Consider the following 14,509-nt stretch of genomic DNA (forward strand, 5'->3'; position numbering starts at 1 on the left):
CCTCGCACTTTAGAGGGGCCACGCAAAGCTAACCTTTTCGTTACCTTGGGAAAACATATTGAAAAAGGGCCTCGCAAACGTGAGATTTTCTTTGTCGACTCAGTTTGGGGGTTCGTGGCGTCTACAGCTCACAGAGTCAATATTTTGAATGATAATTTGGTCGATGTAAGTTTTGTGATATTGGCCACTGCTAGCAAATAAATAAATAACTAAAATAATATCACAACTTTGTCAATCACTATTATTAGCTCCTAGCTAATTTCAAATCAAACAAATAATAAATTCTGAAGCATAAAAAATAGACTAAAACTATTAAGTTAAATGGTAAAATTCCGTTTTTTTTTTAAATTGATCTAACAAAAGTTAGTAAGGAACAACATGCATTACATTTACTGATAAATGTATTCTGGCTATCCAAAGACATTACTTTCACCTCAATCTCATTTCGTTTAACCTCACCTTAACATACCGAAATAATATTTACATTCCAATGTATTTGGACCATAATATACATTATAATCTTTGATCCAGAGTAACATCGACTTACCTTCATCGTTTTTTCATTGCCAAGCTTTGATCAGGGAAACATAGGTATATGTATATTTATTTTTGTATATGTTTATCAGGAATATATTTTGCGCTGATTGTCGAAAGAAGGAAAGGTAAGACGATGTTAGACTGAATCTTCGTATTGAGGTAAACAACCCAGTTGTGGGTTTGAAATTGCAATTAGATTAGTAGATCGTGAAGAAAAGGTAAAGAATGTTTGTTTTGCAACAACATTTAGGTGACTGTTACGTTGGAACACATTTTGATATCTTACTAGAGTTAGACCAAGCGAAATTGACAGCGATTTTGATAGCACAGACTGTGCACGTGTTCTACACATCTGCTAGGCCCTTTTCTTTCACTGTGCCCGAAGGGGCCTCGCGCGAGGCCCCCCTTGGGGCGCGAGGCCGCGGGCGACCGCCCACTTCGCCCACGCAGTGCTGCTAGCTAGCTACGCCACTGCTTGGTTTAACTCTACATATGAAGCTAATCTATACTCTTCTGTAATATCTATATCTGGTATATCTCATTTCAAATGTTTACAACTGAGTTATTTATGTACTCCGTTAAGAGCAACTTCATTTCCCCATTTCATAAAATGAAAAAAAAAATCAAAAATTTGACTATTTGTCACTTGTTTGCACGTTATGAAATAGGGCCCAGTCGCCTAACCTATACCTAAGTATGTTCATTGTTTACATACATGGAACGAATTCTATACACAGACTATCCTATAACACTTATTTATGGGGTTTTTAAAATTATGCTCTCCGCATAAAATACAAATTTTATTATAAAACTAGGTAATTACGTTTTTTATAATTTATTTAAAACATTCTCGATGAACACCATTCTACAATACTTATATACATATCTTCTGCAATTCTCATTGAAAATTGATTACAGATTACATAAATGAATAACACTTTCATAACACCGCGTAGCATCTAAAGCATAATAACTGATGGATAAGAACGATTCAGACTTTCTTGGGATTAGTTGCCAAGCGGACCCCAGAGCCCTCAGGCACCTGAGCCGAGGCAACGCCGGGATAACGCGAGGAAGAAGAATGATTCTTACTTAAAGAAAACTACCTAAAATAAAAGCGTTAAAAAATTTGGGTATAAGTGGTTGTCAAACTTTTTTAAACAACGACCCCAATGCGACCCCTATTATTCGATTCGGGTTTATTTGAGTGTTTTAACAACGCCATTAACGTCCAATATGAGTCGTGTAACGAACGGTTTTGTTTGGTTTAAAGAGCCTGTCAACTCAGACACTGATAGATAGCAGTAGAGCAGAGTAGGCAACACCGTTTTGAAAATATTAAGGTACCTACTCTTAAAGCGCTTTTACGAATTTAGAACCTAAAACTTCCAGCATCCATCAGTTATACAAAAGAGCATACAACTATTAACAATTTCTTATTTCCCTTAAACGCGTGTTAGCCTTTTCTTTCGACATCTCTTTATTTAATTAACAACACAACTTTGGACTCCACATCCTTAAAGATAATTCACCATTGTCAAAATCACACAAACAATCTGTATCACCACTTCTTAATATGATTTTCATAAATTTTTACTTTAAGAATGATGGTTTCACATTATGACTTTTATGACCAAAACAATTGAGTCGTGAAATTGTTTTTTGAGTTAATTTATTTACTACACAACCATTATTTAAAAGATTCATAGTTTAGGAACTTGGGGGCTACCGTGAACATCTAAAATTTCGTCAGACCATTGAAATGATTTATGTTCGGGATTATTTCCCTTATTAATAGAAGTGGTAACACTGATTTAATATAATAAATACGTACACTTGCTTATTAAAGATTACTCGGGGTCCTTCATTTTGTGCAATAATTAAGTAGAATTTATTAAAATAGCAAAAATCTGCTGCTGGCCAAAGCAGAGAGCGCCAAATAAATGCTCTGATAGTGTGCGTGCTTAGTTTAGTCTAGCAGAAGCAGAAAATATTAAACTTTCCATATATCAGTATACCTATACCTTATTTTAGGATGAAAATTAAGAAAAGATAACAAAGTACATATTTTAGATTATTTGAATAAGTTGAATCTGGGAATATCGAACCACTGTTACAATGTTTCTCCAAAAATAAGGTATACGTGCAGTACTTATGCACCCTGTGTTTACATTAACATCGATTTGGTAAGACTGAGATTCTTATAAGACATTCAGTGATTTATTTTATCACTATGCTTCCTTCACGACTGATCGGATACGGGAGTGCGAAAAGGGACTGGACTGATAGAATATATCTAATAAATTATAAGTACTTACTTGAGATACTAGTATCCGGACCTATAGTATGTACAGTCGTGAGAAGACTCCCTTCAACATTAGGTAGATAAGATCTTGAATTATCTTTGCCAATTTTTAATTTTATTTCTACAATTTTAAATATCGTATGCCCTTGGTTCTTTTATTGTAAAAATATCCTATATAGAATAGGAATTTGTTTAAAGTTATCTTCTTAGATTTTCCAGACACTCGTCGTTCATTTCTTGCAATCGCAATATTTTATATCGAGTATTTGCCCGACTAAGCTCATTAATTTGGCTTTCACGGTACCGTTTGGTACCCCTTACTTAAATTAGGTACAATATCGTGTGACAATTCACATTTCACACGACACCACTTGTTTACAACACATAGTTGAGCCCTTGTTGTTCATTTTAATTTACAGATCCAGATAAAGATGGTAACAGCAAAATTGCAAGTTGGGTATCCAGTTTTTTGTTAAATTTCGTAACAGTGACAATCCAAATAATAAAAGATCGTCTTAAAAGGTGAATATAAATATTCAATCTTTTTATTACTCTCATTCTCTTCTTACTATAACGGAGGACGAGTGAGGACAGTAAAATTTCGTTTTGTCTTTTGGAGTAGATCTGAGTGTATTACTTAGATTAGTTTAAAATCAAGACTAGTGATTCAGTAAAACCGTTTCGATCTGTTTTCTTTTATAAACCAACTCATATCAGTATTAAGGTAAATAATAACATTGAGTTATGCCAAGCCATGTTATCACTAGAAAGTCAGACACCCAATTCCTTTTGTCTTCGACCTTGCCTCTACATCCAGGAGTGGTACGAATAACAATCACAGCTCGAAACGGCTCCAACAACTGGATCTGTCAGGGCTCACCTATATGATGTACTCGGTGCCGGTGAGATGCTCTAGCTACCTGAGCGCGCTGTAAGCCGGCGGAGGCGGCGAGCGCGGGGGGAGGAGCACGGCGATGTGGTAGGGAGGAGGAGCCTCGGGTGCCGGTGAGCGGGAGGTTGAGCGGTTCCGCTCGGACCCTGAGCGCTCCAGGAGAGCACTGAGGGAGAGCTCGTCGCCGGATTCGGTCGGCGGCTGGAATAAAAGAAGATATGTTTTATCACACATCGAACTAGAGTTTAAAAATTAAATTAAATTAAATAATCATTTATTTCAGGCAAGACCCATACAAGTGTTAGTAACAGGACTTAAATACTAATGTTAGAGTACAATTTTCATTAAAACCTACCATGCAAGACAATATATTATCTACTTAAGGCTAAGATAATTACAATACCGGGTGAGCCATACATACACAAAACTTTTTGTTTACTTACATTTAATTTTAAAAATTTGACTAGTATCACGTACGTAAATAATTAAAACATTAATAAAAATAATTCATTTATGTCAGCAAAAATATACTTAATATCAATAAAAATACAATTATTATATTATTCAATCAGATTCAGTCAATACATTGGAATATAAATTAAATTAAAAATTAAATAACTGTTACAATAACGAAACAATTAAACAACATTACTACTACAAATACTAACTATCATAATTTATAAAGCTGGAGTGCAGACCGATCCATCTACGCATCATCGGTGAGTCCCACCTCCCGGCAAACACCCTCAGGATGCTGTTCGGACTCCCCAGCAGCCTATCTAGCTTTAAAACTAGTCGAGTCCGACTCTGAGCCCTTACAGCAAACACAAAAATGAAATAGTCACCGAGGGCTCCTCTCGCGGCGGCGGCGCGGCTTGGGCGGCGCGGGCGGCGCGGCGCGCGGTGGAGGAGACGCGGTCGGGCGGCGCGAGCGGCGCGGGCTTGGCGCGGCACATGGACAGCGCGCAGCCCACGCCGCACACGCACGCCATGGACACGGCGGCCACCACCACGTTCACTTCCGCGCCGGCCGAGCTGTCGCGTGCCACCTATGGGAGACTTTCGTCAGTCTATGAAGGTCTCGTGAGTTATATGTGATCACGTCGTGACGTCATAAATAACGAGATTTCGAGACGAAGTCTCACCTAAACTCTAAAGCTTTGGATTCAGTTTAGACAGACTAAGTTATGCTTTGACTGTGTGATTCTGGAGATGTTATGGGATAAAAAGCACCTATGCAATTACGTATTAAACAAACTCAAACTAATAAAATTAATGTTTTCTAATTGGTTTTGACATCTAAATATAATTTGTCATTTTGCTGCATACATTTTATATTCATCACACAACAAAGTAATTAAGTATCTTCTATTCACTTTTTAAGCCGTAACTAAAATCCTCCGTTGGATCAAATTAATAATTAAAAATTCGGGCAAGTGCGACTCGGACTCGCGCACGAAGGGTTCCGTACCATATAAAAAAAAAAAACAAAAAAAAAAGCAAAAAAAAAACGGTCACCCATCCAAGTACTGACCACTCCCGACGTTGCTTAACTTTGGTCAAAAATCACGTTTGTTGTATGGGAGCCCCATTTAAATCTTTATTTTATTCTGTTTTTAGTATTTGTTGTTATAGCGGCAACAGAAATACATCATCTGTGAAAATTTCAACTGTCTAGCTATCACGGTTCGTGAGATACAGCCTGGTGACAGACGGACGGACGGACGGACGGACGGACAGCGAAGTCTTAGTAATAGGGTCCCGTTTTACCCTTTGGGTACGGAACCCTAAAATCTCTAAAGTAAAAAAAAATACTACGACCTAAAATATACTACGACCCCGCAAAAAGGGGTCACACACAACCCCTCCCAGTGACCCGTGACCCATATACGAGCCCCGATGCAAATTATTTCGTCTAGTTCCACGCAACAATTTTGTTTATTTTAATAAATTTTACACATGAACATAAAATGACCCAGTAATGGGAACCATAATAGCAATGTTTAATGTAGTTTATTTTGATCGTATAATAAAATTGCATGAGACTTTTATTGCTGAAAAAAAAGGACTTTTCAAAAACGTTGTCCAAATCATATTGTCCTCTCCTACAGCACTGCTGCATGCATGGGCTCGAAACAAAATTGTCAGTACATTGGCAGAGCCCTATTGCTTTCCCTAGTAATAGCCCTTTTCACATATGTTGTAATCCTACCCGTCAATAAAAAAATAAAAAATCATTATTTTTTTTCTTTCAGTACATACGGTATTTCTTGTATTTGGATTTAGTTATTGCAGAGTATTACCATATAAAATTAAATTACATTAGTATAAGCATTAAATATTAGTAATTTTTAAACAAAAACATTATCTTTGAACAAACGCGAGTTTTTTTTTTTTTTGAACCGCAAAAAATGGTCTCACTAGACGAAAACATGTGCATCGGGGCTCGTAGTTTGACAACCACTGACCTGCCGGTCGAAATAGTACTTAGCACCAGCTAAGAACACCGTAGCAAGCGCGAACGACACCAGCATCCCAAACTTCAAATGCGGGGCCATCATCGGCGAGTGGTGGAGCCCTAGGGCTGCGGTCCTTAGTAGGGTGTCTGGGGTCACGCTTCTAGCGGCTGCTAGGCTTGCGATGGTTGGTTGAGGGGGTTCAGGGGGTATTTCGACGTAGAGGCTTGGCTCGTCGTTTTGACGCCGGCTTGTGTGCACCGGCGGCATTGGTGGGGGCCTGTGAGGTAAATAACAAAGGCTTATTAGATTTAGGTATGTAGGAGTTGTAGGACCTACATTGCAGGTGGTATATAAAATTAAATTCAAATAAATCAGTCGACTCTGAATCGGTACCACCATATCCTCGACGACACCGTCTGCTCTCCTTTAAGTTTGCGTCATTTGACCCTGGCGGGGATCATGGTCTAATAAAACATGGTCTTCTATTCCCAGAGTGACACGGGCCTACGTCACAATAACATTGCCACTTTATTTCAACATAACATGTTACATGGGTACATTATAGCTATGGTTAATAAGTTAAAATATTTCTTTATAATTTTATAATTTTCATTTATAATGTATTTTATCTTAAATTTTACAATAACACGTCATTTTTAATTATTCGTTAGCAATATCTTCCGATTCACGAAAGAAATTTCAGACGTTCGGGTAATTCTGTTTACATTACTGGCAACACAGGATAGCGCTGTCACATTTGACAATTCGGATCTAGATAACTTCATGCCCTGACCGTCATCCTTGTCGAACGCGTGTTAATTGTTATTTCCTTCTCGCTCAGTGTCAGCAGTCGCAGTGTTTTCCAAACTTTTCACGTACGACGTAATTAATGTGTAACTGTGAATTAGTTTTTTAAACGTTTGTCTTGTATAGATAAATAAAGTTTAATTTAATACATTAGATTTGTTTTATTTTACTATGTTTCTACATGAATAACTTAAAATTAATGCCGTTAAAATAATTTTCACCGTTGGTTAAAATTCTCCCACATTTTAAAGTTTGAGAACCTGTAAACAGCGTGATGACGTAGGCCCGTGTCAGTTAGGTCATACGCGAATCTCGGAATAGAGTACCAGGCGGAGTATATTATTATACCATGGCGGGGATGACGTATTTTCTGATTCCCGGGTACCTAGCATGAAAGCACATAGCAGTTACGTAAGAGCCGGTCGTGCTGAACTGCTGACCCCAGCTACTAGTGAAGTAGTGACGTAATGTTCCCCGTATCCCCTGCCTCACACGCCGTCAGACACTAAACTGTCGCCCATAGTGTCGGTGGGTGCGCGGCGAGTAGTTGACTGGTGCGTGTGTGACACAGCTACTAGTGACGTAACGAGCCTTGTATCCCCTGCCTAGGTCTCCCTAGCTACTCACCCATAGTGTCGGTGGGTGCGCGGCGAGTAGTTGACTGGTGCGTGTGTGACACAGCTACTAGTGACGTAACGAGCCTTGTATCCCCTGCCTAGGTCTCCCTAGCTACTCACCCATAGTGTCGGTGGGTGCGCGGCGAGTAGTTGACTGGTGCGTGTGTGACACAGCTACTAGTGACGTAACGAGCCTTGTATCCCCTGCCTAGGTCTCCCTAGCTACTCACCCATAGTGTCGGTGGGTGCGCGGCGAGTGGTTGACTGGTGCGTGTGTGACACAGCTACCTACTAGTGACGTAACGAGCCTTGTATCCCCTGCCTAGGTCTCCCTAGCTACTCACCCATAGTGTCGGTGGGTGCGCGGCGAGTAGTTGACTGGTGCGTGTGTGACACAGCTACCTACTAGTGACGTAACGAGCCTTGTATCCCCTGCCTAGGTCTCCCTAGCTACTCACCCATAGTGTCGGTGGGTGCGCGGCGAGTGGTTGACTGGTGCGTGTGTGACACAGCTACCTACTAGTGACGTAACGAGCCTTGTATCCCCTGCCTAGGTCTCCCTAGCTACTCATCCATAGTGTCGGTGGGTGCGCGGCGAGTGGTTGACTGGTGCGTGTGTGACACAGCTACCTACTAGTGACGTAACGAGCCTTGTATCCCCTGCCTAGGTCTCCCTAGCTACTCACCCATAGTGTCGGTGGGTGCGCGGCGAGTAGTTGACTGGTGCGTGTGTGACACAGCTACCTACTAGTGACGTAACGAGCCTTGTATCCCCTGCCTAGGTCTCCCTAGCTACTCACCCATAGTGTCGGTGGGTGCGCGGCGAGTAGTTGACTGGTGCGTGTGTGACACAGCTACCTACTAGTGACGTAACGAGCCTTGTATCCCCTGCCTAGGTCTCCCTAGCTACTCATCCATAGTGTCGGTGGGTGCGCGGCGAGTGGTTGACTGGTGCGTGTGTGACACAGCTACCTACTAGTGACGTAACGAGCCTTGTATCCCCTGCCTAGGTCTCCCTAGCTACTCATCCATAGTGTCGGTGGGTGCACGACGAGTAGTTGACTGGTGCGTGTGTGACACAGCTACCTACTAGTGATGTAACGAGCCTTGTATCCCCTGCCTAGGTCTCCCTAGCTACTCACCCATAGTGTCGGTGGGTGCGCGGCGAGTAGTTGACTGGTGCGTGTGTGACACAGCTACTAGTGTCGTAACGAGCCTTGTATCCCCTGCCTAGGTCTCCCTAGCTACTCACCCATAGTGTCGGTGGGTGCGCGGCGAGTAGTTGACTGGTGCGTGTGTGACACAGCTACCTACTAGTGACGTAACGAGCCTTGTATCCCCTGCTTAGGTCTCCCTAGCTACTCACCCATAGTGTCGGTGGGTGCGCGGCGAGTAGTTGACTGGTGCGTGTGTGACACAGCTACCTACTAGTGACGTAACGAGCCTTGTATCCCCTGCCTAGGTCTCCCTAGCTACTCATCCATAGTGTCGGTGGGTGCGCGACGAGTAGTTGACTGGTGCGTGTGTGACACAGCTACCTACTAGTGATGTAACGAGCCTTGTATCCCCTGCCTAGGTCTCCCTAGCTACTCACCCATAGTGTCGGTGGGTGCGCGGCTAGTAGTCGACTGGTGCGTGTGTGACACAGCTACCTACTAGTGACGTAACGAGCCTTGTATCCCCTGCCTAGGTCTCCCTAGCTACTCACCCATAGTGTCGGTGGGTGCGCGGCGAGTAGTTGACTGGTGCGTGTGTGACACAGCTACCTACTAGTGACGTAACGAGCCTTGTATCCCCTGCCTAGGTCTCCCTAGCTACTCACCCATAGTGTCGGTGGGTGCGCGGCGAGTAGTTGACTGGTGCGTGTGTGACACAGCTACTAGTGTCGTAACGAGCCTTGTATCCCCTGCCTAGGTCTCCCTAGCTACTCATCCATAGTGTCGGTGGGTGCGCGACGAGTAGTTGACTGGTGCGTGTGTGACACAGCTACCTACTAGTGATGTAACGAGCCTTGTATCCCCTGCCTCGGTCTCCCTAGCTACTCACCCATAGTGTCGGTGGGTGCGCGGCGAGTAGTTGACTGGTGCGTGTGTGACACAGCTACCTACTAGTGACGTAACGAGCCTTGTATCCCCTGCCTAGGTCTCCCTAGCTACTCACCCATAGTGTCGGTGGGTGCGCGGCGAGTAGTTGACTGGTGCGTGTGTGACACAGCTACTAGTGTCGTAACGAGCCTTGTATCCCCTGCCTAGGTCTCCCTAGCTACTCACCCATAGTGTCGGTGGGTGCGCGGCGGGCGGCGCGGCGGGCAGTCGACGGCCGCGAAGCGGTGCACGGGCGCCGCCATGCCCTTGCGCGCGCCCACGCACACGCGACCCCCACCCCTGACACAAAACAATTATAATTTAAATATAAAAAAACCGAGCGCGATTTAAAAAAAACACGTAAGTTATATCAACCTTCATAAATGGGAGAAAAATGAATAACGCTTATTTAATCTATGTAGGCGAGGGCGGGCCAAGTTGCAAACTAAAATAAACTCTGATCTCGCACTCGCACCACCTTAAAATATTTCTAGAGCCGCCAAGTCCGCCAATTACTTCATTCGTGTAAAAAACGTGTAGAAACCTTAAGAACGGCCGGAATTTGACCTTTCAGTAAATCCAGCCTGCTAACAGCTCTGAGGGCCTACCGCGAATAACGTTCGACGTGTTGCCTCTCTGTCCTCTGTCGCACTTGTAAATTCGTACGTAAGTGTGACAGGGAGGCAACACGTCGAACGTGGTTCGCGGTAGGCCCTCAGTTTTCATGCTCGATTTACTTTGTCACGAAATAGGTCACTATTAGCCTTATCGAGCTTGACCCGAACAACACGCAACTCGGGCCAACGCAAGTCGTGGCGACTTCGGAAAAAATATCAATCAAAATATAAATGTATTTTCTCTTGACAAAATATTTTTATACATCTACCATTTTTCTATACCTACCTAAAAACTCAGTTGTGAAAAATACGATAGATAATAGGTAACCTAAGTACCTATACATTAACATGCGGCTTTTAAAGTTACTTAGTCTTCTATAAATCAGTGAAATAATAGATTGTGTGATAAGGGCGCAAAATTATATATTTACGGCGCGGGCGTACATTGAATCCTGAACGAAGCGAATTTTGTACACTGACCCGCCATGTCCTATCTCTATCGCACGCTCGTACTTATATTGATGTCCAGCTAGGGTTACCAGATGTCAGGACTTTTCCTGACATGTCAGGAATTTTGGCCGTTTGTCAGGAATGCGGCCGGAATACTAAATGTCAGGAATTTCAGTAAATGAACAGACATTTCTATTATGTACCTAAAAAGGTACATTATTCAAATTTAGTTACATAAATCCAAAACAAATCAAATTTAAACAATGTATCAAGCATACATAGATAGAGACGCTTACGGTTAGCCTACTGATGTGCCTAAGGAAACTTTCCAAAATTGCGAAATGTTTCGGAAATTTAACGTAGGAAAAATTCGGAAAAATTTCTTACATTTTTGTATGAGAATTGAAACTTTCCAATTTTAAATTTAAATTTCCCATATTTCCTAGTGAAAATTTCAAGAAATTTCCGAGAATTTATAGAATTTTATGGAAACTTTCCGCAACTTGCACATCTGTAGGTTAGCCGCTCCCCCCCATTACCGATAAATTTGGATCTGGTAACCCTATGTCCATGATGCCGGCGTTAAATGCCACTGTGCGAGCGGAACCGCCATATAAGTGCGATAGAGATAGGGCATGGCAGGTCAATGTATGAAATTCTTTGTGCAGTGTCCTTACTTTAAAAAAAATGTTACCAGCTGACAAAGATGAGGGCACGCGGTGGCGGCCGGTGTAGCACTGGCTGCGTTTGTCTATCCAGAAATGCATTGGAGCTCCTGCCTCGCACCGCACACTCAAAGCTCGCTGAAGCACATCCCAGCGTTGCACCTATAAGCTAAAAGAAACTTATTTATAGGTGGTATTCCAGAAAAGTGTTGGGTATATGACACTTATCAAAAATATATAATAAAAAAATCGCGAGTGTATTGTACGAAGTAACCTTTACAGTACATATGTCCTATTTTCCCGCACTAGTGCGTAAAATAGTACTATGTCAAAACTTTTTGTGCTATGTCAAAAGTTTAAAGGGCCATATGTATTGTAAAACGTTGTACGATACACGTGCGAATAGGTAATATGCAAATCGTGTCGATTTAAAACACTCCCTTCGGTCGTATTTTAGATCATCACCACTCGTTTCGAATTTCCTCTTTTCCCTACTTGTATCGTAAATAACTATTTCAATATATAGAAATAAATATAACTATCTACAGTATCTAGTTCCTTAGAAAATTAAATTAATATTAAATAAAACTATTAAAACTACATTAGACATTAACCTAGCAGAAAAAAATATATAAAAAGAAGAACTATAGATAAGTTATAAAAAGAACACCCTGTCCAAAAGCTCTGCCTGCAGCATTGAGCCCATAATGCTGGCTGCTTACCTCTCTGTACTGTCAGTGTTCGATAGCAAAGGTGGACTGTATTAGCGAGAAAGGGGCAAAAGGAAAAATGTGAAATTTAGGGCAGATGGAGCAAGAAAGTTGGGATAAAGTCGCGATAAATAGTATGAAAATTAATATAATACGCTGGGAGAGGTAACCGCCAGCCCAATGATTTCCTGAAGCATCAACCAGCCATGTCAACAGAGCTCTCATAAAGGCTTTCATACACGGTGTAACATGAGGAAACCGAATAATTTGAACAGCGTATTCCTGATCATATTTAGAGACAAAAATGTCCATAATTTTTTTTGAAATTCGCCTAGTTTTAGAGATAATATTAATTAAAAAAAAAACAAGTTTTTATTGCAATGACCTTTTATTTATGTAGACGTGTGACGTTCATAGTTGACAAAATTAAAAATTGATCCAACGATTTTGACAGCTTGACAGGTTGGCGTCACCCATACGCCTAACTAAATATAGGTTCCGGAACATATATTTAATGGCTCACAATCGAGCGCCTGGTACCATATCTACCTCAATTTACTTACATCTATGTTTTATTGTTACATAGTGTAAAAGGCCTTTTTGATGGTGATGTTGCTGCTTTGGGACGTAGTCTAAATATCCTTATTGATAGATGTCAAAAAATGACAAGTAACACTTTGCAAAAAGTAGGTTTTACGAAAAAAAAAAAATTCAAAATCAATTTTAAGTGACAAGTTTACCAATAACATTTATTTTTTATGTATAACATTCAAAAAAATGAAAAAACAAAACAAAAAAAAACATTTATTTTTTGGCGAAATTTACCTAAACTCATATTACATTTTTTCCTTCTTTTGACCTCAGAAATGCGTGGTTAAAATTATTCGGTTTCCTCATGTTACACCATGTATATGACACAATTTTTTAACACTTCTGATAAAGCAAAGATAGCGGGTAAATTATCATATATGCTTTAATATTACATATCAGCTATAATTTATTTTTAAATAGTATTTTTCAAAAAAAAGATTCATCTAGATTGTTTACCTTCTTTCTAATGCTTACCCCTTACTTACTTACCCCTCTTGCCCCGTCAAAGGGATTAATAATTTTTATTCTAACTATTTAAAACTACACACATAAATTTTTATCAAATATTGTTACAATAACCAGTAGGCAAGCCAAGAAAAATTGTAGATTTCTAATACAAGTCAATTTAATCGTTAAAATGAATATTACAAATAAACATTTTACTACATCTTTCTATCTTTAATTCTACACCATTCAGATAGGCTCAAGATTAAAGTTATTAATAACTAACTGTAAAGTGCATTCTTGTTTTTATAATCAGTTGATTGATAACAAGTTTTAATTAAGAAAGAGTTTCTGCAAATTATAGATAGCATGACCTTTTATATATTCAAAATAACATAATAACCATTCATAGTAAAGCATATTTTTCCATATCTTTAGCATACATTAAAATGAAAGAGATTTTTGCAACGTTTATGAAATCCTTACTTACATTTTATAATTATTTGAATTCACTAATCCACTAGCTCATATTTACACAAACTTCGAATATAATAAACTTATTGTCAAGAGATTTACACTTTTCACAGATGTATTCGATCAATACCGAGAAATTCCTCAGACATTTTTTAATTTGAATAAATGCATTTTTTTCTTAACACTTGACTCTTGCTTGACAGCCATTAGTGGGCGGGGCCGAAGCGCGGGGCGGGGTGCGCAGCAAAACAAACAAGCCTGCCAACGTTCAGCAAGTTTGAGGGTTGGAAAAGCGGAAGAAGCTTTTGAATATAGTGAGCGTGAACGGTGCGTGAAAGTGATTGCGGTTCTGAAAAAACTGAACCCTTCAGTAGATATTTAGTAGTAAATAAAATGCAACAAAAAAACTAACTTGCTGCCTAGATGATTTGTAAATACGAAATTTAGTTGCTTTAAATATAACAATTTTATTGATAACATCTCCGTTAAAATTGTGTTTTCAGCATTTACATTAATGAAATTTGATATTAAGTGTTATTTCGAAAGTAATTAATGAATTGTTCTTAAAAAACAATTAAATATTCCCGCCATAACGAGAGAAAATGAAAATGAGAGAAACGAAACTTCCGGAATTTTCCAGACGCGTCAAATTTCATTGTTTTCGTTCGGAAATTAAACAATATTTTTTAGTTGACATACTTGAAAGAAAATGTATGATATTATTACGAAATGCAATTTTCTCTATTTACATTTCATTGATATAAAGTTCTTTAAGTTATTATTTATTTTTGAATGATTGATTTTCCTTGTCGTTTTTTAAATGCCGAATAAAAGAAAAGAGTAATAAGGTCTGACAA

At 40.1% G+C, this 14,509-nt stretch overlaps 1 protein-coding gene across 1 annotated transcript; it reads right to left on the reverse strand.

The window, feature by feature from the left end:
- Window positions 1-50: 50 nt before the first annotated feature.
- LOC134796265 (uncharacterized) lies at window positions 51-13,952 on the reverse strand. Its single transcript, XM_063768311.1, has 7 exons — window positions 13,669-13,952; window positions 11,463-11,602; window positions 10,601-10,604; window positions 9,888-10,001; window positions 6,203-6,470; window positions 4,580-4,783; window positions 51-3,935 (listed from the first exon to the last, which is right to left on the reverse strand). The coding sequence occupies exons 2-7, from the start codon at window positions 11,533-11,535 to the stop codon at window positions 3,759-3,761; spliced, it is 840 nt and encodes a 279-aa protein (XP_063624381.1). The 5' UTR covers window positions 11,536-11,602; window positions 13,669-13,952; the 3' UTR covers window positions 51-3,758.
- Window positions 13,953-14,509: the final 557 nt, after the last annotated feature.

This window comes from Cydia splendana, chromosome 13, assembly GCF_910591565.1.
Source record: "Cydia splendana chromosome 13, ilCydSple1.2, whole genome shotgun sequence".
Lineage (NCBI taxonomy): Eukaryota > Metazoa > Arthropoda > Insecta > Lepidoptera > Tortricidae > Cydia > Cydia splendana.

Bases quoted from the DNA above. Each gene is read 5' to 3' on its own strand.
- LOC134796265 (XM_063768311.1), bottom strand. From the start codon at position 11,535: ATGCATTTCTGGATAGACAAACGCAGCCAGTGCTACACCGGCCGCCAC. The intron at 6,471-9,887 runs GTGAGTAGCTAG...TTTACCTCACAG, and splicing joins CGCACCCACCGACACTATGG to GCCCCCACCAATGCCGCCGG. The intron at 4,784-6,202 runs GTCAGTGGTTGT...AGTCTCCCATAG, and splicing joins AGTACTATTTCGACCGGCAG to GTGGCACGCGACAGCTCGGC.